Source organism: Pagrus major, chromosome 23 (assembly GCF_040436345.1).
Source record: "Pagrus major chromosome 23, Pma_NU_1.0".
Classification (NCBI taxonomy): domain Eukaryota; kingdom Metazoa; phylum Chordata; class Actinopteri; order Spariformes; family Sparidae; genus Pagrus; species Pagrus major.
This window is the reverse complement of record NC_133237.1, coordinates 9470739-9497427: the sequence shown is the minus strand read 5'-3', so window position 1 is coordinate 9497427 and position 26689 is coordinate 9470739. Positions and strand designations below refer to the sequence as shown.

General features: G+C 41.1%; 1 protein-coding gene across 1 annotated transcript in view; it reads right to left on the bottom strand.

Moving 5' to 3' along the window:
• Positions 1 to 880: 880 nt before the first annotated feature.
• LOC141020139 (myocardin-related transcription factor A-like) overlaps positions 881 to 26689 on the bottom strand; it is a 47404-nt gene continuing 21595 nt past the window's right edge. The window contains exons 4-21 of the mRNA XM_073495201.1: positions 26270 to 26335; positions 18588 to 18643; positions 17263 to 17338; positions 16989 to 17150; positions 14105 to 14271; positions 13825 to 13935; positions 13407 to 13475; positions 13033 to 13217; positions 12657 to 12831; positions 12086 to 12347; positions 11772 to 11932; positions 9278 to 10243; positions 8994 to 9191; positions 7946 to 8062; positions 6799 to 6948; positions 6557 to 6640; positions 5720 to 5768; positions 881 to 4990 (exon numbers count right to left, since the gene is read on the bottom strand). Of these exons, the coding sequence (XP_073351302.1) occupies positions 4452 to 4990; positions 5720 to 5768; positions 6557 to 6640; positions 6799 to 6948; positions 7946 to 8062; positions 8994 to 9191; positions 9278 to 10243; positions 11772 to 11932; positions 12086 to 12347; positions 12657 to 12831; positions 13033 to 13217; positions 13407 to 13475; positions 13825 to 13935; positions 14105 to 14271; positions 16989 to 17150; positions 17263 to 17338; positions 18588 to 18643; positions 26270 to 26335 (3593 nt within the window). The 3' untranslated portion in view covers positions 881 to 4451. The remainder of the gene's footprint in view (positions 4991 to 5719; positions 5769 to 6556; positions 6641 to 6798; positions 6949 to 7945; positions 8063 to 8993; positions 9192 to 9277; positions 10244 to 11771; positions 11933 to 12085; positions 12348 to 12656; positions 12832 to 13032; positions 13218 to 13406; positions 13476 to 13824; positions 13936 to 14104; positions 14272 to 16988; positions 17151 to 17262; positions 17339 to 18587; positions 18644 to 26269; positions 26336 to 26689) is intronic.

The following is a 26689-nucleotide window of genomic DNA, read 5'->3' as shown; positions in this document are numbered from 1 at the left end:
TTCAGTGGGAGGCCCACTGTGGATTTGATGTTAGCCTGGCATCCTCTGCTCCCCTCCATTAGTAGCTAGAGAGGTGTTATCAGCCAATCATCCGCCTCCCTCTCATGCCCACCCATATCCTGGTCTGGCAAGGGCGCATGTGTGTGTTACATTTCGTGTGTGCGTGTGCGTGTCCACCCCCCTTTTGACTGGCTTTTTACGACACTACGGTCCTGTCATCCTCCTGCTCACACATTTTAACCACTCAGAGTGTGTGTATCATCCTGCAGCTGCAGAGTGTTGCACTGCCTGCCCTGTCTTTGGTGTGAGCTCGCTTGTTTCTGTGTCTGTGATGTATCTTCGCATATAGACAGCAAGGTTGTCGGTGTGAATATAAACAAAGTAATTGCACATAAAAGCATGTAATTATCTTACCCGCAGATATTTAGGTCAATGTCATTAGCTCTCCTTGTATCACAGAATGTTGGCAACATCAAACAAGCAAAAGGTTTCATGGAAAAAAATATGTTGTTCTAGTTTTCTTAAATCAAAGGTTCTCGTATGTGTTTGACAATTTCAAGATGTCAACGCAGAGTTTATCTTAACCCTTTAAGACCAGATGCAAACTGGCTGTAGCTCGTTATTTACCAGACATGAGTTGTATCATCTCAGTCTGATTAAGCATATCAGCAAAAATGTGTGACAATTTCTTTGAAGTCATTGCGTAGCAAGTATATAATGGGATACAGCCTGACACGAAGAATCTGGAAAAAGAGATCAAGGTTTGTGTTTCCACTTTGTAGATAAAGCGAAGGTTGGCAAAAATCCAAGTACAGTAGCAGCGCCTCTACCACTCATGTTGATCTCATTATTTAAATAATCAGAACTGACCACACACGACTTCATGATCTCTTTTTTTAATCAATAATTCCCCTTTTGTTTTTAGAAAAAGAAATACTTACAATTAAAGCTCAATTTCCCAAAATCCCAACACTTTCATTTACATACGCGACTCAGCACTGAGAGAAATAATACAGCAGAAAACACTTAACTCTTATTTGAAAATGACGGAAGCCCTGAGGGGCAAGTGGAGAAATTGTACTTTCTGGTGATTTATTTTCTAAGTCTTATCTAAATTGTTTTCTCTCCTGTGTTTATGACTTGAAAACTGGTGGGGATTTTTTTTTATGAGGATAATCTTTCTATTTTTTTGTGAAACCAAGTGAATTTAAAAAAAGGGTTAGGGTTAGGGAAAATTCTCCTGATTTTTTTTCCCCACTGTTTCACACATACAAATATTGTTCCCCTGTATTTTTTACAGGGGAACGATATTAAAAAAATATTAAAAATATTATTATTTTTTTTTAAATCACATATTTTCACAGATGCAAAAAAAATTAAGAACTTACAAAGATTATCCTTGCGAAGATTTTTTCCCCCCACCAGTTCTCAAGTGATAAACACAGGAGAGAAAACAATTCAGATCAGACTTTCTTCACTTGCCCTTCAGGGCTTCCGTAGAAATTACTCACAAGTTTGACAGAGTTAAAGTGTGTTTGGTACATCATGACAGGCACTTAAATTCATACAAATTTCAACAAAAACACACATAAAAGGTGAGTGAATCACACACGTGATTGTAACTATGCAGTATTCAACCCAGGTCTGGCATACAACACCGGACTATATACTGGATACTCCCATAAAACATTATCTTAACTACTAAAACCAAAATAATATATCAGCATTTGTACTAGATAACTGCAAAGAGTAAAGAAGAAAAAAATGCTTTACATTTTTTCACAGAACAAGGATTGTTCTCAGCACATTATGAAGGGATCTGTACAGTATGTGAACAGAGGGACTGATTATAACAAGCAAACCCTGTTTCAGTATTTCAGTGGGCGCCTGACGTGACCCGTGTTTTAAGACAGTCTTGGAAAAATGTGAACAAAGGCAGGAAGTCTAGAAGGCTGTACTGGACTAATAATAAAACCTGAAGTAAGCATACTCCACACCATAGAGACTGTGCAGAACAGCAATGCAAAATGTTTGGGCTCACACCATTTTGCATCCCCACCAAATCAGGAAATCATCAGTAAAAACCTGCAAATAGCGGACACAGTGTGTCGACCACATGTAAATCTAAGTAGCTGAGCCAACTTAATGCGTAAAGTAAAATATATGATTACAAATGTACAGTATGTTGCAGTACGTTTGTGGTGACAAATGCATAGAAGTGTATAATGATGAGAATCAAAAATAAACTGTGTATGTTTGTCGCAACAATGAGTAAGTCTCGAGGTTTTTGAATTCATAATACAGACATTTTGTCAGAAACAGAGTAAGTCACAGTTTATGCAAACTGTATATGTGTTAAAATACATTTTCAGTGTCTAAACTGGTATTTTACAGCATATAAAATCTAAAGGAAAAAAGGACTTAAATCAAATGTTTAACCACACTGGCAAAAGTACTGATACAGTACAGGACAGCCATCACCATTAAAATCTCTATGAAGAAGGTATTTTATCTGACTGAAACGTGTGAAAATTCCTAGAGCTGCAGTTTCCTTTTCTGTTTATATGACGTGTAAACTTATTCTTTAGAACAAGTGCAAACAGAGAGGGAGTCAGCATGGCACTTCTCAAGACAAAGTGTCCGAATAAACCATGAAAATAAACCTGCTGCTACCGAACTGTATGTAAACATAAAGCAGTGAGCGTGTCTGTGGAGCTGTGTCGTTCACGTACGATGCACTAACTCCACATTTACATTCAAAAGATTTCACACCAAAGGCATTCACGTGAGATCACAATACAAAATGTGCATAACATTTACTATAAAGTAGCATCGTGTCACATAAAAAATAAGACACGTGGCACATTCAGAGGGCGATTCTTTACAAAAACAGCGACATTCTGAATATGCAAAAATATTTAATATCAATTTAATATTACTCTTTGAAACTGTTCCAAACTAATTGGACCATTCAAGTTTATTTTGTTATCATAATCTGCAGGAATCACTATCGTACAACGACTGAAAGGTCAGGGCTTAAAGAGGCAGGAGCTACAACAGAGTGTTTCAGACAGTGTGCTGCGGCACTGGACAGTATGAGAAAACTGATTCATTTTCTGAGCATTGAAGCATTTAGATGTATTCTAGTGGTAACCCAAAATTAAATTATGAGCCTGAAAATGAGCATATGTCTCCGTCCTTATTAATGCACTCACTGTTTTTGTTTGTGTAGAGATTATTTCAAGGACTCTTTTAAAACACGTCCTTACATATCTCAAGTTGTCTTTTATATTACTGAATTACCTGAAGGTTATCAAATTATGAAGCTCTTACACATTCTTCTACACTAGAATAATTGTTACCACAGCTGTGGCCTGAATACATACGGTAGTATGTACTCAACATTCAATATTCACTGCTGCAAAGTGCTCAATATTTTTTGTTTGACCTAAAGAAAGACTGTGGGGACGTTTCTTGCAAACTCTCTGCGGGAATTAAGCTAAAGCCTGAATTCTGAGGAGGTTTTGTGCGACAGACCTCAGGGTTTTGTAACATCACTGTGCTGTAACGCTTGATGAAAAAAAAAAAGTGCAACTTTTTACCCTAATAAATAACACTGCAAGTCAAGATTTTGATTTAGCATTTCATAATTTTGAGTGAGAATCTCTTAATGTCAATAAGGAGGTAAAAACGTTGATGCTCCTGAAGAAATGTCACAAGTTTTTCTAATTGGTTGATGATAAATGTATTTATGTTGTATTTCTTGAGCAATTAACTAACTGAACTAACTGAACTCACAGAAGAGAATAGAAATTGATCAAATGTTTGGACCTGCTGTATGTTTGTGATGTCAGTTTCATCAACACTAGATACAGTAGAGTGTCTCCAGATTAGAACATATTTCCAAATTGCGTCCAAACAGCGTCTGTAGTCCACCCTGTAATATATTAAGTTGTTAGAAAATCATTGTCTTTCAGGCTTAAACTTGGTTATTGATCAGCTTCACTGGTAAACTATTGATTATCTTTACTACAAAAGGCAAATAAGGTCTTGCAGTCTAATTAGGAGAAGGTCAAATATATCGATACATTTCTCTACTGTAACCTGGTGTCTGTGACAGAGAAAGATGAGATTAATTTATATGAAAGCGACCGGTTAAAAGTGTGTCATTAATGATCGGGTCCAAATCCACAAAAGTCCCTCTAATGTGTTGACTAAACTGTTGCTAAAGGAGCGAGAGCAGACGTAGGACCTGCCTAATAAGAGTCTGCTCAAAGATCAATATTACAGCGTGTAAATAAAATAAATAAAAGGTCAAAGTGCTTGAAGATTCAATAAAACAGTGTGTGAGAAGACACAGACGGAGTGCTCTAATTAGATACTGAAGCCTCAGCAATCAATGACATGATTCTGTGCATGTGTGCAACTGTTTGTGTTCTGGCTGCTGCAGGCTAGAGGCAGGAGTCCCAGTGTATCTGTAGGTCATAACTGTCCAGGAAGTCCACGGAAAAGACACTAGGAGGCGTCTGGGGGGCGAGTGGGGCCAGCGTGGGGGTTTCCTCTCCCCTCACTCCTCCAATGGTGAGGTCCAACCAATCCATACTGTCCAGCCCGGGCTCCCCCTCCACTACCATGTCGGAGGTATCCATGGGAGACGAGGGATGGTCCAGGATGCTGGGGGTGCACAGCATTTGACTGTGCAGGTCATCAATCAAAGTCAACGCGCCCCCAGGCTCCACCCCCAGGAGAGGCTTGCCGGTGGTGCTTTCGAGAAAGTCCTCCAGGCGTCCGCTCCCGGCGTCACCGAGGTGTCGTCTCTCTTCTGTGGCGTCGGTGAGATTCTGGAGCCCGGACCGCACCGAGGCGGGCGAATGTAGGGTGTCACAGCTGGTAGGGATGGGGGGAGATAGCAAGAGCTGGAGAGGGGAGGGAGGAGGGGAGTTTGGATCCAGAGAAGGGTCTGGTGCTGGTGTGAAGGTGGGCGACATTTCTGAGGGGAAAAACACAGAGTTAAAGTCACTCCCAGTTAGGCATCGGGACGATATGACAACTTCACGTCACAATTGTAAACATAAATGTGATTCTAAGCATTATCCCAATAATCATCAAAATATTCTTAAAATTGCTCTTTAACGTTATATTTTTTAGGAAACTAATATTTTCATTGCATCAAGGGTAGGACACATCTTTTTTTCCCTCCTGCACAAATAAAGTATAAATATATGGTGAGACCTCGTCTCCCTGTTGTTTTGTAGAAGTAGCATCCGTAGCATTTACACACATCTGATTTAACTTGCTTTTGTGGGGGATACAATGCCAGCCAAGCCTTCAGTCGCAGTGACAGGCTTAGGCAATTCAAAATAAATCAGGAAACCAATACAGGATCTGTGATAACATCTTTTACCCCCCATCCCCCGTCCCAATACAAGAAATCATCAATTTTCTTGTATTGGTTGCTGAGTAAATATGTGTTTAATATGATACAATCTCCATTAATTCTACCTTTGATAGTGTCAAAAGTACAAAAGCTATTAAAAAACATGAAACATGAGTTTTACAATCAGATTTTCAACACTGCAGAGAAATGCACCCTTTATGTTATCACAAGAGGTATCAAATATAGTTGTTCTGTTAAATTCTGGTATCATGAAAACCTTCTGAGCAAATAAGAAAATGTAACTTCACAATGAACAGAGCAGAAAGTGCTACTGCGTCTTACCTCCTGTCTGCAAGATGATGTCAATGAAATCATCTTCATGCTCTGTATCCTGAGGACAGACACATAGAAGGAACGTGATTCCCTTTAAAATTGTATGTAAAATTCACATAACACATAACATGAGCACTTGATGTGAGATGGCATGAAGCAAAAAAAAAACATCACGTTTGCACACGCGATGTGTACGAGCGTGACTACGTGGCAGGCCAAAACAAAAAATGCTCCGGGGGGGAAAACATATCTTAAAAGACATTTCAGTTTAAGGATTCAAATTTGAGAATTCTGCAGGATTTTGACAGTATGAAACCTGTAGGTTTTTTTCTGGGATTCCTCCGTGAGAGATTGTGTATCTTACTCATACTACAGTTTGAATGGTGGTGTTTGAGAAAAGCAAATAAAGAAGAAAGCCAGATGCTCCACCTATAGAAAAGAGGTATGATATTATTTCTGATATCTTTGTAATGGAAAGTTTCATCTTCTCCACGAGGCTTGAAAAAATTGAAGGAAATTGGGAGTTGTGGAAAATGTATACCTTTTCAAAACGCTGTTATTTTGTTAAATATGGTTATTGAGATTTTTTTCCTCTTTCGTTTTCCTCAAATACATTTTTTTTTTACTGTATTTAAGCCTCACTGCAAAGGTTTCTAACTAGAGATGGTATGAACTATTGCTATGATATGATTCCAAATAAAGGAAAACTGTAAAGTAAGAAAATTATAGTATGGGTTAGAAAACCCTGAGAAACACCCCTGAAGGCAGTAAAAATCACTCATTTGAGATAGTAAACAAACTATTAATTTTGCACAATGACACAATCAGACATGCAGCGCGTCATACTTTATTATCAGGCGATGAGGCGGTGGTCTTAATGGAAGCCGGAGACAGAGGACTAAACAAGGCATCCAGACCGGGACACAACTCCTAGAGGAGAGGAAGGAACGAAGGGAAGGAAACGTTCACGTTCCAAAGCCAGACATGGGGTAAAGTTATATACTTGTTATCAGAAAATCCTTCGACAACGTGACAGGATGATACAAGTCACCTTGAAAGATTATCCATGTCTTGTGGAGAATACTTACAATTTGAGAGGAAGGTGATGAGGTGTCTTTCCCTGAGGGAGCAGTCTGCTGGTCCGGGAAGAAAGGCTGCAGACTGGGAGGTGCTGACAAACACTGAGAGAGGACCTGCTGCGGCTGGTCTGCAGATACCTGAAGTCCTCCATTCTGTGGCTGCAAATCATTGACAAGAGTTACAGGGGAACGGTGCTCGGCATTTCAGTAATAAATTCCCTTCCTTTGACTTTATTCTTGCTGAACAACACATTTATTAGTACATGTAACTCGACAAGGATTATAAACTTGCACTTAAAAGCCTCCTTCGCTAACCTTTAGCTGACTGCCACCCCTTTATTAAGGGAGTCATGGGAGGGGTAAAAAAAAAAAAATCAGGAAGGATTGCTGACCACAGCAATCAGCACACAGCGTTCCACTAAATCCTGACATTTTTCGACTGCTCCGACACACCTGCACTCACTGAGTGATGCTGTACAACTCAATTAGCCGAGATGCGACGGAGTCTTTGTTCCTCCTCCGTTAACAACATAAATCATAGTAATGGAGGATGTCGTTGGAGTAATTAGCAAAGCAATAATAATCAGCATGGTGATAGTGTCAGACAGTCTTATCAAGGAGCGCTGTCAGTGTCTCAAACAGCATACATCATTAACTCCCACGGCTGCTGGACTCACTGCAGCAGTTCTCTTTCACCCTCGTGTTCCTCGCCCTCTTTATGGGGCATTAACAGACTGTTCTTCAGTGACGGGAGAAGAGTCTCTGTGGCTCTTGGTCAGCTCTGAAGAGTGAATGTTTCATGATGGGGATCCATGAATTGTGTAAAAGAGATGTGTTAACATTTAAAATGTTTCTGCATGCCTCTGCGAGCAGGTAGTTCTGGTTCTTTCTGCTCAGGTTTTGAGATGTTGAGCTATGACACTCTACCAGCCAAATACAATGGAGGGTAATGAACTTTGTTTAAAGATGGAATACGTAACAGATAGGGAGCAGCATATCACCAGAGACACCGCTAAATGCTGTTAACTGTAGTTGCAGTTAGCTAGTTTTGTCCACAGTCACTCCAAATGTTCTTTTTCCTGTTGTGCAATACTTATCCGGTTACTTTGAATCTGGCTGCATAGACAGATCATCTCTGTCTTGACTTAATCCTCACCTTTGTCTTTTGTTGTTTCAGAAATCCCACATGCTCGCTCTGTTTGGTTTGATTCTCAGCTTTAGGCAGCTGATCGGGGTGGTGGTCAGAGAGCTTGACTGGAGCGGACTGCACTCGCTGGAGACAAAGGAACAGTTGGAGCAGTGTAGTTAGTATATTGTTTGTTAGTTTGAATATAATAATAAGAACAGTACATCAGAATCAGACTTATCATTCACACACTAATGTTTTTTACATTTGAATATATTGGCATCTATTATGTTTGTAAGATGTAAGATTGTGTACCTCTGATGCCTCATTTCCACATAGTGTGTGATAACAGACATTGCCCCTAGTGTTCAATGCAGGGAAATACATGTGTATGAAAACCCGACTCGAGACACATTTTTTGCAAATATACCTCAAATGTGGCTATCCAACACTTGACACGTGACAAAGATATTTATTGGAGGCAGGATTTGTCACACTTTAACAATAACTTAAATCTTTTTTGCATTATAATCAATAAAAAAATGTAAACATTTTCATATTGGTGCATATCAGACAACATAGATACTGACACCGATGTATCTGTGATAGGCCAATATCTGCCTGAATATCGTCCAACCAATACATTGGTCGGTCTCTAGTATTCATGTGCACATGGAGCATTATTGAGACAAACACGGTGACAAATAAGTGAGGAGGTTGACCTGGCAGGTGTGTAGCCAGTTTGTAAAATATTTTGTGAAAAGAAAACCACCAATGTTATGCACACACTCTGAGTTATATCTTACACAGCTACCACTGTTAGCTAAATATACCATTGAACTTTTGACGTAGAAAAAACAGTATATATAAAGCTGTATTACTGTACATGCATCAATCAGTTAGCTAATTTGTTTTATTACTAACTTCTGTCTGTCCAAAATCTTAACCCTTTTCAGCGTACTCAAGGTGTATTCTGGGCTGAAAACATTCCACACATTCTGAGGTACAAGCAATAAAATACATTTTTTATTTTTGTGATATGAACAAACAAGTGGACTGATGACAGCGAGACTGGTACCTGCAGTGTGATTTGATTGGTTGCTTTGGTCTGAGGCGCATAAGTTCTTTGGTTCTCAGGGATGTGATTGGTCAGTGCAATCAGGAAGTGGTTACCGTTGCTGTCGGTGACCAGAGTCGGTGTGGAGTTACCCTTAAGGAGATCCAGTGGGAGGGAGGGGGCGGAGCCTGACTGCTGGTTGAGGTGCGTTTGAGAGACCTGAACAAAACAGACAAAAACTTTTAAAGGAATCTCGACAGCGAGGTCTGTGTCCTTTGAATGAAACTGTAAAAACCACTCCTGACCTGCGGCGCCTGCTGTTGCACCGTTTGTTGCTTCAGATGTATCTGGATTTGTTGCAGTTGTTTCGTCTGCTGATGCTGCTTCTTATTTTGCTGCTGTAGAAACGACTTCTGTTGCTTCAGTAGGATCTGTTGCTTCAGCTGCATCTGCTGTTGGTGTTGTTTTGACTGTTGTTGTTGCTGTAGCTGTTTTAGCTGCTGTTTGTGAGATTTCTTCTTTCTCTGCTGAGAGAGTTTCTGCTGATTCTCCAGCGTCTGACTGCAGTTCTGAATCATCCTCTGCTGGTTCTGAATGTTGTGCTGCTGCTGTAGCAAAAGTTTCTGTATGGCTTGTTGCTGGGCAAACTGCAGAGTGGTTTGCTGGAGACATATATGTGGCTGTTTTTTCTGCTCTGGCTTCATTTGCGCCTCCTGAGTTTGGGTGGAAGACTGTGGTAATCCGTGACTGTCTGGTAATTGCATAGCTACCTCAGACACATCTTCTTCTGCCTCGATGGCCTCCTGTTTGACGGTTACCTTGGTGACATCCATCTCAGATGAAACAGATGATGATGGACGGGGTAATGGTGGATTCCCAAATGTGAGAGGGACACTGGGCTTATCAGGAGGCTCTTGTTTAACTCTTACGAGAACCAGCGGCTCTGGGACTCGTCCTCCGTTTTTCCCTTGCTCCAGCTGCATCCTCAACACCTCCACCAGCCTCTGCTTCTGCCTCAGCATCCTGGTCAACTCCTCTATCTGCTTGTCTTTCTCCTGCAGCATCTTGTCTTTGTCCACAGTCACTCCTGGGGCTGTGGTTGTAGTGGTGAAGGCAGTTGTTGAGACCAGACAATGTTTCTGCAGAGAGGCTGCCTTTAAAGCAAACTGACAGGGTGCTGGGGTGGAGCACTTCGGCTCCTCTTTAATGTTAATTGGAAGCTGAGCAGCTGAACGCGGCTGAAGGCTCAGCTGGGTGAGAGGTGAACTCATCTGGACAGAAAGAGAAAATAAAAATAGGTTAGCATAGGGAGCCTTGAAATGAACATAAGTGCAACAGCTGCAGACTAAAATCACATTTTACTAGTGTGTAAACAAGAGTCTATAGCCAGGCTCAAGCTAAATGCTAGCATCTGTATGCTAGTATGTTCAACGAAAAAGTTGACGTGCTGATGTTTGACATTTTTACCATCATAGTTTAGCTTGTTAGCATGCTAACATCTGCTAATTAGAACTAAAAACAAAGTACAGCTGAGGCTGACGTAATTAGTTTTGAAGATTTGTGGCACTGGAAGCAACCTCATGGTGGCACTAGAGAAAAGTCAGGAGATCACCAAAGTCAAGTAGGATTTGTCCTCTGGGGACCACGAATGTCTGTCCAATATTTCATGCTGATCCGTCTGATAACTGCTGCGATATTTCAGTCTGGACCAAAGCAGTGGACACACTGACACTACCATCTCCACCTCCATGCTGCTAACGTGTCTAAAAAACGTGTTTTGACTGCACTCTAAAGTGTGCGATGATTTCTGTACTTAAACTTTGCTATTAATGAAACACTGCTGTTGTACTTCATGCATTAATGATATATAAGTAGCACATCATAAAATATTCTCCGCAACACTTAAGTGCACTTGACGGTGCTATTTTGAGATGCCATTAAATCATAACTGTAATATATTTAAATTTAAATGTACTCAAATGCATTTACTGTGGGCAATATTTAATGGAATTACTATTTCAGGTATGACCTTGAAGTATATTGACGAGTATATGCAATATATTAAATGTATGTTAAAGATATTGGATAATATAATATAAGTCCATGGTATAAAAATAGTTATTTAAACAACTACACCTCCTAATGTAGTTAAATGTAGTACAAGGAGTGCTCAACTGGTTATGAAACAGCCTCAATGTCATACTGATGCTTCTATATGACCTACATAAGCAAACAAGACCATCAGCGACAACATCGGCTATTTCTTTAAAGTTATTATATTTATTTTTAATGCCAGTCACCAGGTCGGATCCCAACTTCTCTGGGTCGGATAAGTCATACAATTAAAACTATTTTTATTGGCAGACTGCTGACAAGGAGTCTCACAGCCTGAGGAAAGAAGCTGCTCTGTAGTCTGGTGGTACGGCACTAAAAAAGTTGTTTTGTTTTCGTCCACAGTGGCTCCTAAGAATCAACCAAAAACTAAATATCCTCACAGTTGTTTTAAGTATGTCACGTTGTATTAATTATATATTACTAATACATGTGTACAATACTAGTGTGTCAAGTAATATTATTAGTGTAAATCGAAGTTTACTTAATATACAAATAATGACTACAAGTCGCAAGGGTACATTTAAATGCCAAATTCCTGTGTCTCAGCTGAATGATCGTTCACTGTGCTCGATCTGAAGCTGTAAATCAATAGCCACACTTATAAGATGAGTGACACGTTTCAACACAGTTCTGGGGTTCTCAGATTAAGTCAGTCTGTTACAAGAGCAACAAAATAATTCAGACCATTTCCCCCAAGGCGTTGCTGTTAAAGCTGGTATCTTCTGGGCTCAGGGCGCCTGGTGAGTGGTCAGAGCGGGTGAGCGAGGTGTTTCGGGGGGAGACGGTTCCACCGCAGAGCTGCTGAGGAGTGGCTACAGCTGGGGTGGCACTGTTACCTGCATCAGCTGTAAAGAAAGGGTGACGTGACATGAGGCAGACAGTACACAGATAAAACATTATCTACACTGTTTTCTTCATTCCAGTCTAACACTTGAATACATAATTTAAGCAAGGAGTGGTGACACACTGAAAGAAGAACGGGTATATTTTCAGTTCACCTGACTGAGCGGTCAGAGAAATCTGATGGCACTGAAACTGAAACTGTTGCTGCAGTGTGTTGTTGGTGGTGGTTGCAGCAGTTGTGGAGGGCTCTCCTGCGCCTTCAGCCCCTGGCCCTGTGGTACCCCCTGCTGCCAGAGAGGAGGTAGTGTCACTGCCTCCATTCAGTTCCAGGTAGGTCCTCAGCCTCTCAATGAGGTCGTTTTTGGTGCCAGAGACCGGCAAGCTACGCAGCTTCAGCTCGGACTTCAGTTCCGCGACCTGACAGGAGACGCAGTAAAAGAGAAATTGAGTTTGAAGGGAAGGAGTGAGGGAAAGTGAAGAGATGAGGATTAAGATCAGAGGGAAATTAAAAGGGACGAAAGGAAAAAAGAAGAGAGGAAACAAAAAGACAGAGTGATCAATCACTGTCCTGTTCTTTGTCAGCTCTTGAGTTGGCAAGCCACTTCTCAGTGACAAAGTTTTGTTAGCAAAGAATCTTTTACATGTGCCAACTTCTATCCACCAATTACTCCATCGACTCGTCGAGAGCTGTTAATCACAGTCTTCTTTGATTTGTATGCAGCTAACCTTCATTTCATCCAGGTTCGGAGGTAGAGGCGCTGGTTTTGGAGCAGAACTCTGACAGCTGTGACTGCCCCGGTTAGACGGTGCTATTGTAGGGGTGGCGACAGGTCGAGGCGGGGAGGAGGTGATCATGGGATTGGAAGAGGAAGAGGAAGATGGCTGCTGATCCGTCTGAGGTCTGTTTGAGGAAAAAGTCAGAGAGGGGAGAAGATCAGTGATCGCAGCAGTTTTAGATGACTGAATTAAACTTTTACACAGAGTTTTAAGCATCACGCTGAGTTCTGACTCATCTTGCTGTAGATGTAGATACATGCTCTAAGACGAGGCTCCCCTATCTCACACAGCCAAACATCTCCTTAAAACTCACTCCAAAACGTACTTGGGCGGTGCAGGCAGGATGGCGTGGTAGTTGTAGTGCTGCTGCTGCTGATTGAGGATCTGGAGCTGCAAGAAGAGCTGCTGCTGCTGGAGGATTTTGGCATAAGATGAGTCCAGATGGGGAGGAGGCTCTTTATCTCCCTTCTGGTCTGGAGGGATGTACTGATGGTACTTTAACTTTTTAATCTAGAAGGAACACATCGACAATACAACAGGTGATCGTTTCAGAACCATCTTGCTGCTTCTATGGTTAATTTGTTTCCTCTTTGGTTTAGATGGACTGGTTCATTGAAATGCTAGTACTAGCTTTTACTACCTTGTCTGGTATTAGCAACAATATTATCCGCATGTCTAAAAACGGGGAAAAATATGTACCTTTGGCTTGTTATCCTTAGGTTTCTTGTGTTTCTGAGCGGAGCGGTCACAGTTTGGTTTAGGCTGGTACTGGAAAAAAAGGAGGGATGCTCGTGAGTGCTCACTGTCAACTTTTACATCTGCATTATTTTTTTGACCACTTGAGGGCAGCACAACAAGCTGTACACACACATCAACATAATACCACCTTACAAAAAAGCTGCTAAGACAAATGTGTTGGTGAACAGTTGCCCATTCACACAGCCAGCAGAGTCAGAGCAGCGTTACTGCTCACTTTCTGTCCACCTGATGAATGTAAGTCCAGTATTGTTTTACCATTAAACCAAAACAATGAGCCGAAAGACACTAAAACGATATAGTTCACACATTCCCTTTATAAACCTTTACTGCTTGGTTGGCCTTGACATATGTCACTTACCTTTATCTGTGAGATCGTCCTCTGGACGGGTGGTCCTGCTGTCCCATTGGTCAGCTTTAATGAGGGGGAGGATCCAGAGATTGGTGGGAGAGGAGGAACAGGAGGAGGCGCCTGATTGATGAGATGACAACATACTTGAATCGGATATAACAGCAGAAATCCAAAATTAGTTTTTGCTGTTGTACTGGAATTCATTTGTACTCGTGTTTTACAATCTTGCATCCATGACACACAAAATGTTGAGGTGCACTGTGTCTCCCTCTTTCTTGAGTGATCCTACCTGAGTAGGAGATGGGAAGCTGCTCCGGGTCAGTGTCTCTGGTGGAGAGGGCAGAGGCAGCAGGCCCAGAGGACTCTCCTGGCTCACCGGCAGTTCTGGAGACAGACTGTAGTTGCTGTCTTCATCACACGACGAGTTTTCACCTGCAGCCTTTGGAAACTGTGTCTCTGAGAGGGAGCAGAGGAGGTAGAGAGGGAAGGACTGATAAAAACATAAATGCAAATTCAATAGGAGCACTTTTTTAACGAACAATGATGTGCTACTGCATATATGCCTCCTTGTCTCCTTGTGTGTGTGCCTGTCTGGCTTGTGTACATCCCTCCAATGACAGCCAAGCTTTTATCACTTGCATTTACAGGTGTTGAGCCAGCGGATTCCTCCCAACCATCCAAACATACTGCAATGTGCCAAAAAACTGACAAACTAAAGTCAGCCAAAATTATCACCAATGCCCATCAACCAGCGCCTTTATGCACTAGCTGCTGCAGGGTCGCCTAAATATTCATCTTCTCTGCCTGCACATCATGTCCATTAATGCCACTTATAGATGATTTCTTTACAGATATATTTAGTTCATGGTGTGGCCAGAACGAGCCAAGCTTTATCCCAGTGATAGTTTTCATTCATCTAAGTTCACTCACAGTGCAGCCAAGTAAGGCTGGCCACCTCATTCACACTGTTCTTATGTGACAGATGGCATCTCTCGAAGGAAAGATGTTACACTCAGAGTTCTGGAGGATCACTTGCATATGTAATTTATGCTCTGAATGCATTAACTGTTTAGTGAAGGCTCCTCCTGTTTATGCCAGCCTTCTGCGCTGCTAATGATCTTCATTTACAAAATGTTTTCCAGGCAACAAACAAACATGGCCGAATCATATATAAATGTGCATATCAATTAAGGAAAGAACGTGAAAAACAACTGTAGAGCTGCAACAACTGAACAAATAGTTGCCAACTACTAAATTAATTGTGATTTGTGATGGCCCCGACACATCATACTGACATTAAAGAAGTAGCCGTAACAAAGGCTGACTGTTGCGTCGTCTCCTGTCCCGTGTCTCGGCCAAAAAGATGCACTTGAACACACCGCAAAGACTACAGCTGGCGGCCAACAAGCTTCTACGTTCTGCGCCTGCGTGACAGGAAATACCTCTCAGCAGTCTTTGACACCACTCTCGCTAATATAGCCTCCCCTGATCGAGAATATGTCTGATAAAAAAAGTGGCACATAGCACTGGGGAAGAGGCTATGGCTAAGACAATAATTGGAAGATTATTCCACAGTGAAAATAATTGTTAGTTGCAGCCAAATAAAACAAATGTCGCAAATAAAGCCAAATAAAACAAATGTTCAGATGTCCTCCAGCACGGGACTGAATCCAGGCGGTGGTCCTCCTGCTAATTCTCCCCTCAGGGATATCATATAATCATGTAATTATTATGCAGACTTCTGAGTCTTTACAGGGATTTAGGGACTAAAGTTACCTGCTGTACGAGGATAGAGACTTTTCCTTTTACTGCTGGATGTGTGTTATTTAATTAAAGGAGCTGCTATGGGCTGCAGCAGACAGCTATGCAAAACAAACCGCTGGCCATTAATTCACCATCAGCAGGCAATGATGAAAAGACAACATGGGGCTGATTTAATACCGTGTGATCCAATAACGTGATGGCTTACCTACCGCTGCGCCGCGCCAGTGTGAGTCTAGGTGTCGTGCTTTGTGCTGTGTGTTTGGATCTTAGCATGTCGAGCCTGTGTTACTCTTGTGTTCCCAGTGCCTCTACAGCAAGTGGTGGTAATGCAATTGTGTTTATTGTGCAGCGGTGACAGAGATGGATAATCCACTGACTGTGTACGTTATTGAATTTCAGCCTCCTTCCCTCCGCACATCGTTCAACCAGCTGGACCCACTGTCTCTGATCTCATCATGTAGTGTCTGGCAGAAAAGGCACTGGACTTCAGATATACAATAAATGTTCGATAGCGCCACTCCTTCTTTTCTTTTATTGTGGATGTTGTAATGGGAAAGGGTGAAATTGGGGTCGTTATATCCGACACAATGCACAAATTGCAACTGAGTGAAATCATATTCATTAATGTAGAGTGCTCAAGTTTCAATTAGTATTTAATTATACTAATAAAAGATAAAGTGCTTCATGAACAGACACTGTGCCCATTTAAACAGCAGGGAAGGAAGACATATCTCCACTTCTCGTCTGTCAAGATTTACCGTAACCTAGTTTCATCTTTGAAGGATGAATACAAGGATGAATGTGTATTTGTTTTTGTTTGGAGCACAGCTGAGGCATCTGAGCGGGAGCATCAGTATGTTCATGATAACAAGAGGAGGGGGGCCAGGAGAGACATCCTGTCAGGAGCCTTATACTGTGTGGGTGTGTTGTGATATATCACACTCTATATTTTTCTATTTCATTTATATTACACCTCTCTTCTCCACATACATGCAGGGTATTGTTTACTTAAAAAAAGCATTGATATATTCTATGAAGTAGAAAGGTTATGTTTTCACCCATGACGTTTGTGAGTTGGTTGGTTTGTCAGCAGCATTACACAAAAACTGTTCTCCTGTAGCTTGTTCCTGTCACGTTCATGGTGTTCTTGGTGTTCTTGGTGTTCAAGGTAAAGGAACCCGCTGTCAGCTTAATCAAATGTAAATAATTCAACCATTAAGTCGAGCTTATAATTGGCTCCGCTAGTCAGAAGTAATTGTGAGAGGAGTTAATTGTAGTCCAGCTGAAGGGGGCAACAGTCCAAGAAACAGAAATAAGTGTAGAAACACTGTTTGTCTTGGATGGATTCCATTAGTCATTCAGAGACCCTGTGGGAGTGTGAAATCCATCGAAGAGTTGGCTTGGCTTACCTATGATGGCCTGTTTAATGCTGGAGTGAACGGGCAGGATGTTTTTATGGATCAGCTCCATGGGCCCCGGCCGGTGGGAGATCTTATCGTTCAAATCATCAGCGAGCCGAGCTCTCTTCAGCTGCAGCTGCTTGGCCTGAAGTGACGGCTCCGCTGATGTCTCTGGAAGCAGGCGAAACCAAACAATGGACATTTTTTTTGCCAGTTTTGCGAGGATGCGCTGAGGTTATTTGTCACACTCCAGACAGACGGGGAAGCTTTTTGTGGCACTTACCCTCGAGGATATGCATTCTGATCAGTTCAGATCGCTCGGGCCGACTCCTGATCTTCCTCTTGAGATAGTCCTCAGTCTGGAGAAAGAGAGTGACATGTTTATCATTTCTCCATAAGTCATTCTGTCTCAAACATTTCATCTGCAAAGGACGTCTCAAGTTCACAGTCTCTCTCTTCTGCAGTCATCACTATCTGTGCTGCATGATATACCATTTAGTGTGTTGGTTCGCAAGTTATCCATTACTTTTAGCATTTAGCATTAGATTTTTAGCATTTTAGCATAATTTTTCCATTTATTTATTACTGTTAGCTTGTTGTTAAATATTGTGTCTACCATTTATTACTTTTAGCTTGAACTATTTCACATGTTAAACATATCCAGTATTTTTAGCTAACCATTTTAATTTAAGCAAATTGGATCAATTCATTTTAGCTTATTAGCTATCAGAGCTTTTCATTTCCCAGACATTTTAGCCACCTATTAACCATTTCATTCCATTCATCCACTATTTTTAGCATTTCTCAATTCATTCACTACTTTTAGCATGAAATATTTCAAATATTAAACATATCATTGACTTTTAGCTTTCTATTTCTACCATGTATCCATTACTAGTAGCCATCACTGTTTATCCTGTACTCTAAGCTAACCATTTTAAATTAAGCTAACTATTTATCCATTAGCGTACTTCAGCTTTTTTAGCTAGGCTATTTGATGTGTTTATCAATTATGTATAGCTAATCGAGGCGTACAGGGTTTAGACCTGCTCAATTTGGAAAGTGTCATGAGATGACTTTTGTTGTGAATTGGTGCTATACAAATAAAGATTGATTGATTGATACCTTCTACCATGTATCAATTTTTTGGATCCAGCCTACTTTTCTGCTTGATTTTTTAATGACTTCTCACAAACTCTCAACATGTTCAGGTGTTACAGATTCAATATGTGGAAATCCTGTTGGGTTTTTTTTATACTTGACATGTTGGCGAATATATTATTACGTGTATTTATTTTTATTACATTTTTTTCTTTCAATTTAGTTAACCTACACCACAATTTTTCCATGGACCTGCTGAAGTACTCCACCTCTGGTTGGGAATCACTGATTTAGTGGATACTTTAGATACATTGCACCTTACAGTCCAATAAGATTCATTTTCTGAGCAGATGGCCTCATCTCAGCTCTCAGCCTCTCTGTATTACATAATTATTCAAGGGTTGCTGTAATGTCGTCAGATGTTACAGAGCTTAGAGAGAAAGTGAATGTGTGCTTGAAACAGGCCAGTTTTGACTTGAGTGACTGATTCGAGGATGGCATACTCACCCGTGCTCGTTCCAAGCTCCGTCGCTGTTCGTGGAAGGAAGCTGAACTTTTCAGTGCTTGAGGAATAAAAGAGAGAGAGAACATTAACATGGCAGTGTGTACATTCACACATCTGAAGGGAAATGGAGAGCTAAATGGCTTTGAATGGCTCTTGGCTTCTTCAGTTCACTTCCAGTTCAGTCTGAATATGTTTACTGATGGTGAGGATTATTGCTCTTATATTTCTAAAGCTTTTCCATTCTCACATTTTGAGCTCCATGTCAGTGTTGTAAACGCCTGCTCTCACTGTACAGGTCTGCATGTTTATAAGCCATGACAGAACAAAATGCATATTAGCCTGAGCAGTCGTCCCTTTAAGAGGCTGTTTAAAAGGCCAAATCTCAAGGTAAAGAGAGAAATGTAATGGGATGGACTGCGAGGGGTTCCAGTCCAATGAGCCTTTTTACAGCAGTGGAATTTATGAAATCAGTTCAGCATCACAAATGACTCAAGTAAGACTTCCTGTAGGGCTGTGATTATGCAAAAACCAAGGGATTAGTGGTGCTATAAACCTAAGAGCCTAAAGGGTTGTGATGACACCAAAATGCTGAGTTAAATACAGCATATCAGTACAGGCATTATGATTTTGCTTCTAAAACAAGAATCTAAAGCCCAAACTATCAAATAATGTTGTATTACATATAAGAATGTATATGCAGGCAATTTATTTTGAGAATGACGTAAAATCGCTGAGATCATATACATTTTCATTTGAAGGGGAAGGTACAAACCAGTGTAATTTCCAAAACATGCATTTTATCAACACAATTTACTGCACTGCAGATTTGTAATATGAACTTTTTGTACCTGGCAAATGTTTATTTGTTGACCAATCACAAGGCCCTATGAATGAGAAAGAGGCTGTGAGATAAGACAGATAAGAGGCAGTGTTTAATTGATCAATTATTGGTGTAAACCTAGATTTGGACATTTTAACAACTTTTAGTAGTTAGATTAAAGCAGTGGTTCCCAAAAGGGAGGGGAGGGCCCATACGTAAAACAAGGGAGGCACAGCGAGGCTAAATGAATGAAGCATGGTTTGGCACTATTAGTGAAGCATGGAAGTTTGTGACAGGACTCAAAGGTGAAGGTAAACATGACAACTACCAAAACAATGACAAGAAAATATGACGAGGCATATCTCGTCTACAACGGTGGCTGATGAAGAGAGAAAAGAGATTTTGAACGTTCAAATTCGATTGTAAATTCGACAGGAGTTTGCAGGCAAAAGACGTAGATGTATCTGTGGGTGAGTGGGAGGGTGGGGGTGGCTTGAAAATATTCCTCTCTACAGTTTCAGTCTAAAGTTTGAGTACTACTAGATTAAAGAGTGAACTGTTTAGGTGAAAGGCTACAAGCCTCCTCTTCAAACTTCAAATCAAACTAATCATCTCAAAGTGATTAGAATTGACTTTAGCTGCCTTGTTTGTGTTCTTTCTTTGAATGCCGTCCATGTCTTCGACAGGCCTGATCATTCCTTACAGCAAAAGCAAAACACTGCAGCTCAATCTATCAAACACTCACAAAAGTAGCACTTGTGAAGCCTGCTATGCAATCATATGTTTTCCTCTCTATGAGCCACTCCAAGGCTCATAGTTAGCAAGCTAACTGTTTCAGATTCCTACACAGACACACATGCAGGATGTGCACACTGCCACAGCAAGGGAAACATTTTAAATTTGGGCGGAGATTGAAATGACCCAATGACTAAGAGGTTAATGTAGCCCGTTGTCAACACAGTTCCACTATTTTAGGACAATAGAGTTGCTTTGTTTGTATCTTATCTCAGACAGACAAGGCAACAAAGAAGCTTTCAATGGCCAAACAATGGGGACATTCACGACTGGCCAAGTCAGTCACTGGTTGTCAAAACCAGACAATCAACTAAGCTGTGAAGACGGCTGCAGTACACACCTGACCAGGACGTGTATGGAAGTAAACACCCTCAAATTAAGTCAGCATGCTAATTCACAAGTCACAATTTTATTTCAAATCTGATGTGTTTGGAGGTAACACAACAGAAAATGTGTCGCTGTCTTAATACTTTCTGACTGCTCTGCGCACACACACACACACACACACACACACACACACAAGTGGTGTGACTGGATTAGCAACCCCGGGGTAAGACTGCTGGTACCTGCTCAAGCCTCAGTTCACGTCGCTGAGCACTGTCACACTGCTGCTACACACTCACTCGTGCACACCCCGGGGACTTCACCCCTCTTAGACCTCTCACCCATCCACAAGGGGGTTATGGCGGTCTCCTTGAGGGCGTATGAACCTGCCTGTCAGTCTGCTCCATGGAAAATGTGTGGTGGGACGGATGGATGGATGGATGAGCAGAAAATAAGGCGTTGGAAGTGGGGATGAAAAGTGAAAGAGATGGAAATAGATAGGAAGAAGATGGAGAATCAGAAAAAAACGGATGGTGGGAAGACGGGTAGAAGAGATAAATGAAGAGAGGCAGCTGGAAGAAAAATGCAACAACAGACCGAGGGGCAAATGAAGAGGAGGAAATAGAGAGTCGTAGGAAGAGGTCAGAGAGAAAAGACTCCATTATGTGCATGAGTGGCTGCATCATGGCTTCTTGCCACCCTGCTAAAGCTAACCAGCATTCCCGCTCTTTGAGAACATCAAGCAGCCTCACTTCCTCTGGCGGTGGCTGTCTTTTTATGTTCAGTCTGCCGCTGACTGCTGCTCGGTTTTGACATCTGAGTTCACTGACTGAAGAAACTCTTTCTGTATGTTACCACATTTCAGCTGGTTAAACTGTGTGATATGTTTATCAACCTCATGAATCAGCTTGAATAGTAGCAGAATTATTAAAATATCACTGTTGCCTTACACAAACATGTCACACATTGTTCTTGTCGGACAGTCATAGACCACAAGCTATTGAGCTATTTCAGATGTGAGAACTTTGTGGGAGCTGCTCCACCTTCACCAGGAAGTGTAAATCTGTACATGTACAGAGCTCATATATGGTTCAATATGTCCATCTAATCACAGTTACTGGGGCAGGTTTATCAATCATCTACAACTATGAATGTAAACCTAATCTAACTATAAGAGCTGCAACAATAAGACGTTTAATCGATTAGTAAATCGAAGGTAAATAAGCTGCCAGCCATGGTTCAAGCTTCTTGAATGTAAAGATGTGCTGTTTTTATTTTAATTTATGACGGTAAATGGAAAGTCTTTCAGTTTTGGACTGTGGGTTGGAGAAATGAAAGTAATTTGAAAAATCTCACTTTGAGCTCTGGCACATTTTTTAGATTTTTTACAGACGAAACTATTGATTTATCATTAGATTATTGGCAGTATTTACATGGCAGCTATTCTCCTCAAACTCAGGGTGGGAAGCTCAAATGCTGTGATGATGTTATGTTATGTTTTCTAGGTTGAAAGTCAAATAAAAGTGGCTGAAAATCTGACAAATTATCACATCTTTACATTTCACAGCTTCCCAATTGACCAGCCACCGAAAAGATCACGAATAGTGAAACTCCAGAGGGACGTTGGGCCACGCAGTATTTCAAGGTAAACTAACATTTGATAACCCCTGCAATCAGCCACTTCCTTACTAACATTACTGTTTGAATATATCCAGTGCGTTTCACTTCCATGCTTACATAAATGTGTGCATGATGTGTTGATATTTTAGAATGAATGTACATCTTTCCTGTCGTATTGTGTAGCAATATCAAACAGTAATGTTAGCTAGGAAGTGGTTAAATGCAAATGTTAGCTGCTGTTTAAAGGAAGCTAATGTCTTGGAATAAGAATCAAGAATCAACTGTCTTTCTGCAGAATTGCTTTCTGCACCTTTAATCGGAAATGAAAATAATCGTTGCTAACTATAGTGAAGTCTATCCTCATACCATTCAGAAATAGCAGTAGATTTTCCTTTATCACTGACTAAACCTATGAACATTTAACACATAAGTTACTAAAGCTTCAGACGTTTACCCTAACTGGATGTATACATTTTATGCTTTAAATGCAGTGTACTGCATGTAGGTAAACTACCAGCTCTGTCTCTTTCTGCTCTTGGTCACAAACCTTTGGAGGAGGCTCCACCTGTGCATTCAGGTTTAGCTTAGCTAACCTGATAACCACCAGTAGATGAGCTTGAACTGAAAAAAATGTTTTTACACATCTGAGAGGTGTATAAATAAAGTGCTAGGTAGGGTATCACACTCTGGGCTTATAATAGCACTGTGTTAAAAGAACACACCCGAACACACCGCAGTCAACCAACCAAACACGCAGCTACAGACACACACACACAAACTAGGGCTGCTGCTTTTTCAGAAAGTCAAGTTCAAACAAATTTAAAGTTACGCGTAGCTCGTTTAAATGAACGATAATCAGAGAGTCTCACCCTTCAGTCCGTATATTTCTCTGTGCGGTGTCTTGAGACTGTGGTGCATCTCGGTAATTCATATTGCGCCCTCCACTTGTGTCATTAGATCTGAACCAGTGCAAAAGAGCCACATATCCTTTCATAGCGCACAGTCAGCATTGCTCTTCTTGTTTCTGATGACTCTGCTGCCTCGCTTGAGTAGCAAACTAGCAGGTGGATCCTTAGATTTGTTGTTGTTGTCGCTTCTATTTTCTCACAAACCACCATATCTTTGTTGGCAGTGGTGGACTTTGAGGGGCAGGGGCAAAAAAAATAAAAAGGGCACCAGCTGTATGCAGTTGGGCACCAGCACGCAGAAAGTTATGTGTTATTTATAGTGAAGAGAGGGCACTACAACATGTTTTCTCAACTGGAAGGGCACCCTAGAGGGCATTTTATCAAGTTTTATGTGCTGGAAGGTCCAACCAGAGGGCATTTTCATGTTTTATTTACCATAGGGGCATCCAAGAGGTCACTTTATACTCTATATAATGCTTGGAATCATTTTCATTATTATTTCCACGGTGCGGTCGGACAAGCAGTATCTTTGGGCTCATAGTGCCCAGAAAAGCTAACCAGCATGCATGGAGCTAACAGAAGGAAAATACGTTTTCTGTACACAAAGCAGGCATTTGAAAGATTATTACTTGATGGTGGGATAGTGAGAGGGAAAAAACAAGACAGTGAGTGATAAAGAGCCATCAAGCAGGAGAGGTGCGGTGACTGTGAGACGACTGACCTGAAGGTAGAGAACTTCCACTGAAGTCTAATCTGAGGATTTTTAAAAATGGACCAAAGGAGGGAGCTAAGTATTTTTGGTAGCATTCTGTTCAGAAAGGTCAGTGGAAAAAAGGAGGCAGCGGTGAGAGTTGTAGAGATGTTGCTACTGTGTGTGTTGTCGCTCCTCCACCTGCCTTCTGTCTCCATGAGAGACTACAGGGACAATTAAGATAAAGGTCACGCAGCAGAGCAGCAGAGGAGGCTAGCCGAAATGTCAGTGGCTAATTGTCCCGCCATGTCCTTACGGTGACATTAACCACATTTAAACCCATACCTGAACTTAACCAGGTCTAACCTACGACCTGAAGATAATCAAGTGACATTCAAACCTGTCGTCAATGACAGCCATAACATCACAGGGTCGCATGGTTCCTTTCTTAATCAAACAAAGCCTCTACCTGACAGAGCGAACTTTCAGCCACTCATGTGACCATCATTATATTCGACCCCTGTAGCATCTCCACTGTCTCCACATAAGTGTCTCTGTTCTGCTCAGATGATAAACGCTCCCCAGGCTAAAAGGGACAAGCTATAATTCCCCTTAACACTGCAGGAGACACGACGCACGGACGAAACAAGCACCTCATCAAGCTACAATCCTGAGGTCAAGGAGAACAGAGGCGTGGGATAATTGGATGAAACCGTGTGAACAAAACATTTTGATCTTGGTCTCAGCCAGCTGTCATTACATTAACTCCTCTGGTCACACTTGGCTGACTGTGTCTCTCACTCTCTCTTACACCCAAATGTAAATGATCACAGGGCCATTTCTCCACCCACTGTTAACAAAGGTCAAAGTTTATTTGCATCTTTCCATTCAAAAGTACAGTAGCTCGCCACTAGATGAGGCCTGAGCCATGCTCATTATCAATGCTGTCTGTCTAGAAAGATAAGAACTGATCTTATTGCAACTAAGGAGAAATAGTGTGTCTCTATTTGTGGTGTGGAACAGAATAGACTCCTGCAACAGCAAAATAGTCTATACAGATAGTTTTCAGGTAGCTAATTCAAGCATTTAGCAGATGAACAGATAGACAATAAGTAGATAAGACGCACAGCACAACACACTTCCTGTGACAATGTGTCAAACTATTATGATATCAGCTGTCAGAGGCAGAGTATGAAGTTCAATACTTGTGGAATAAAAGTTTTACTAAATGAGCATCAGACAAAAAGTGATTATGAGCACTGATGTGTAGATTATTTAGGTCATTCCCTTGAACAGAAATGTACGTTCCTGGAGATTATTAACACCAGAACATACTGTACTGCTGTCAATAAATGTGCTGAACAGCAGCATTAATGTATTCTGTTTGATATGCTGTCTAATGAAATAACAGTTTTTAAGCATGTGCTATTAAATGGATCTGAACAAGAGCCAAAAGCATATAAGCAGCGCAAACCATCTGGAACTGAAAGCATCCAAACTTTTTGAGTATGATGGTGCACGGGGAAAGTCTCTTAATCAGATAAAAAGCAGATAAAAAAGCAGCAAACGGATGTTCATGATGGCAGTTGAGGTATGACCTTGAATCACCCCACTTTGACGACTGAAACTGCCGTCTGTCAGGAGATGAGTCCTGACCACAATCCAAATCACTTCAGAGAACAGTTGTCTAGCAAGTAATGAAGCTAAAGCTAAAAAAGACATAGTGATGAATGAATGAAAAACTCAGCATGAATCCAAGTCAGTCAGTTGCCGTCTTTGAGGTACAGCTAGCTAAAACTAATTGAGTCCCACCCTCATGAAGGTTATAATGTTACATTTTTGTTCAAACTGGTTATAGAGATGTTGATTTAACTGAACTGTCACTTTGGAGAACAGTTAATTGTTTTTTTATGATACTGAGAGGTGCCTCTAATCATGAGCTCGTGCATGTTAGCTAAGTGAACTTAGCTAGTGAGGCTACAACAGGAATTTATTACTGAAACTCAAACATCTGATTTGTTTTGTTGTTGTTTTTATTGTTTTATGCTTTGTTTTTTGTATTTAATCTGAGTTTTCAGCTGTAGTGTTAACTTGGGGCTAACAGAAGAAAAAGTCAAAATCTTTGAGCATTTTCAACTAAAATTCTTGCATATTGCCCCTTTAATGTGCTGAACAAGTGTAATTTCTATGTAGTGTTTAAACCTGTGGTGGCGTGATGCAAAAAAAGAACATTTTAAAAAGGGGTCAACCACTTTAACCAGGAGCTACATGTTCTCAGCCTGAGTTATGGTGATGTTCACTGCCTGACTTTAAACCGTATGTTCTCTTTTCTGTCCATTTTCACTTCATTATCACACTGATCTGTCGACATGAAGCATGAACGCATGGTTGGGCTTTACACTAGAAAGTTATTTAAAAGGGTTACATCAGCCATTGTAAACATGTTACAGTCTGAATTGTTTAAATGTTTAAATGGAAACAATAACATTTTCTATACATGGACCAAATACATTGTTCTGTACTTACGTGGCATGATCCCCTGTTTGACCAGCTCCTCTCTGGACCTTCTCTGTTGTAGCTTCAGCTGGAGAACTGAACACCGACAGAGAAAAAGAAGCAGAATGAATGAAGAGCCGAGTCAAACCGGCAATACATAACCTCTATCTCATTTCCAGCCACAGAAAGCCACAAAGGTAGTGACATTACTCATAACTACGCTGCGAGTTCGCAACAACATGAAACAAAAGACTTAGTGTCTGTGAATATAAGTAACAAAGGTGTAGAGTTACATCTAAGATGCTCCACAGAGGTTTTTATCTACCCGGGTTGCTGCCGGTGATCAACATTTGTTCTCTGTAGTCCTCTGTGAGACGACGTACCGAAGTTGTGTGACACACTACAAAGGGATGGGAAACGCTCACACACAGAAACAGACGCAGCAACAGT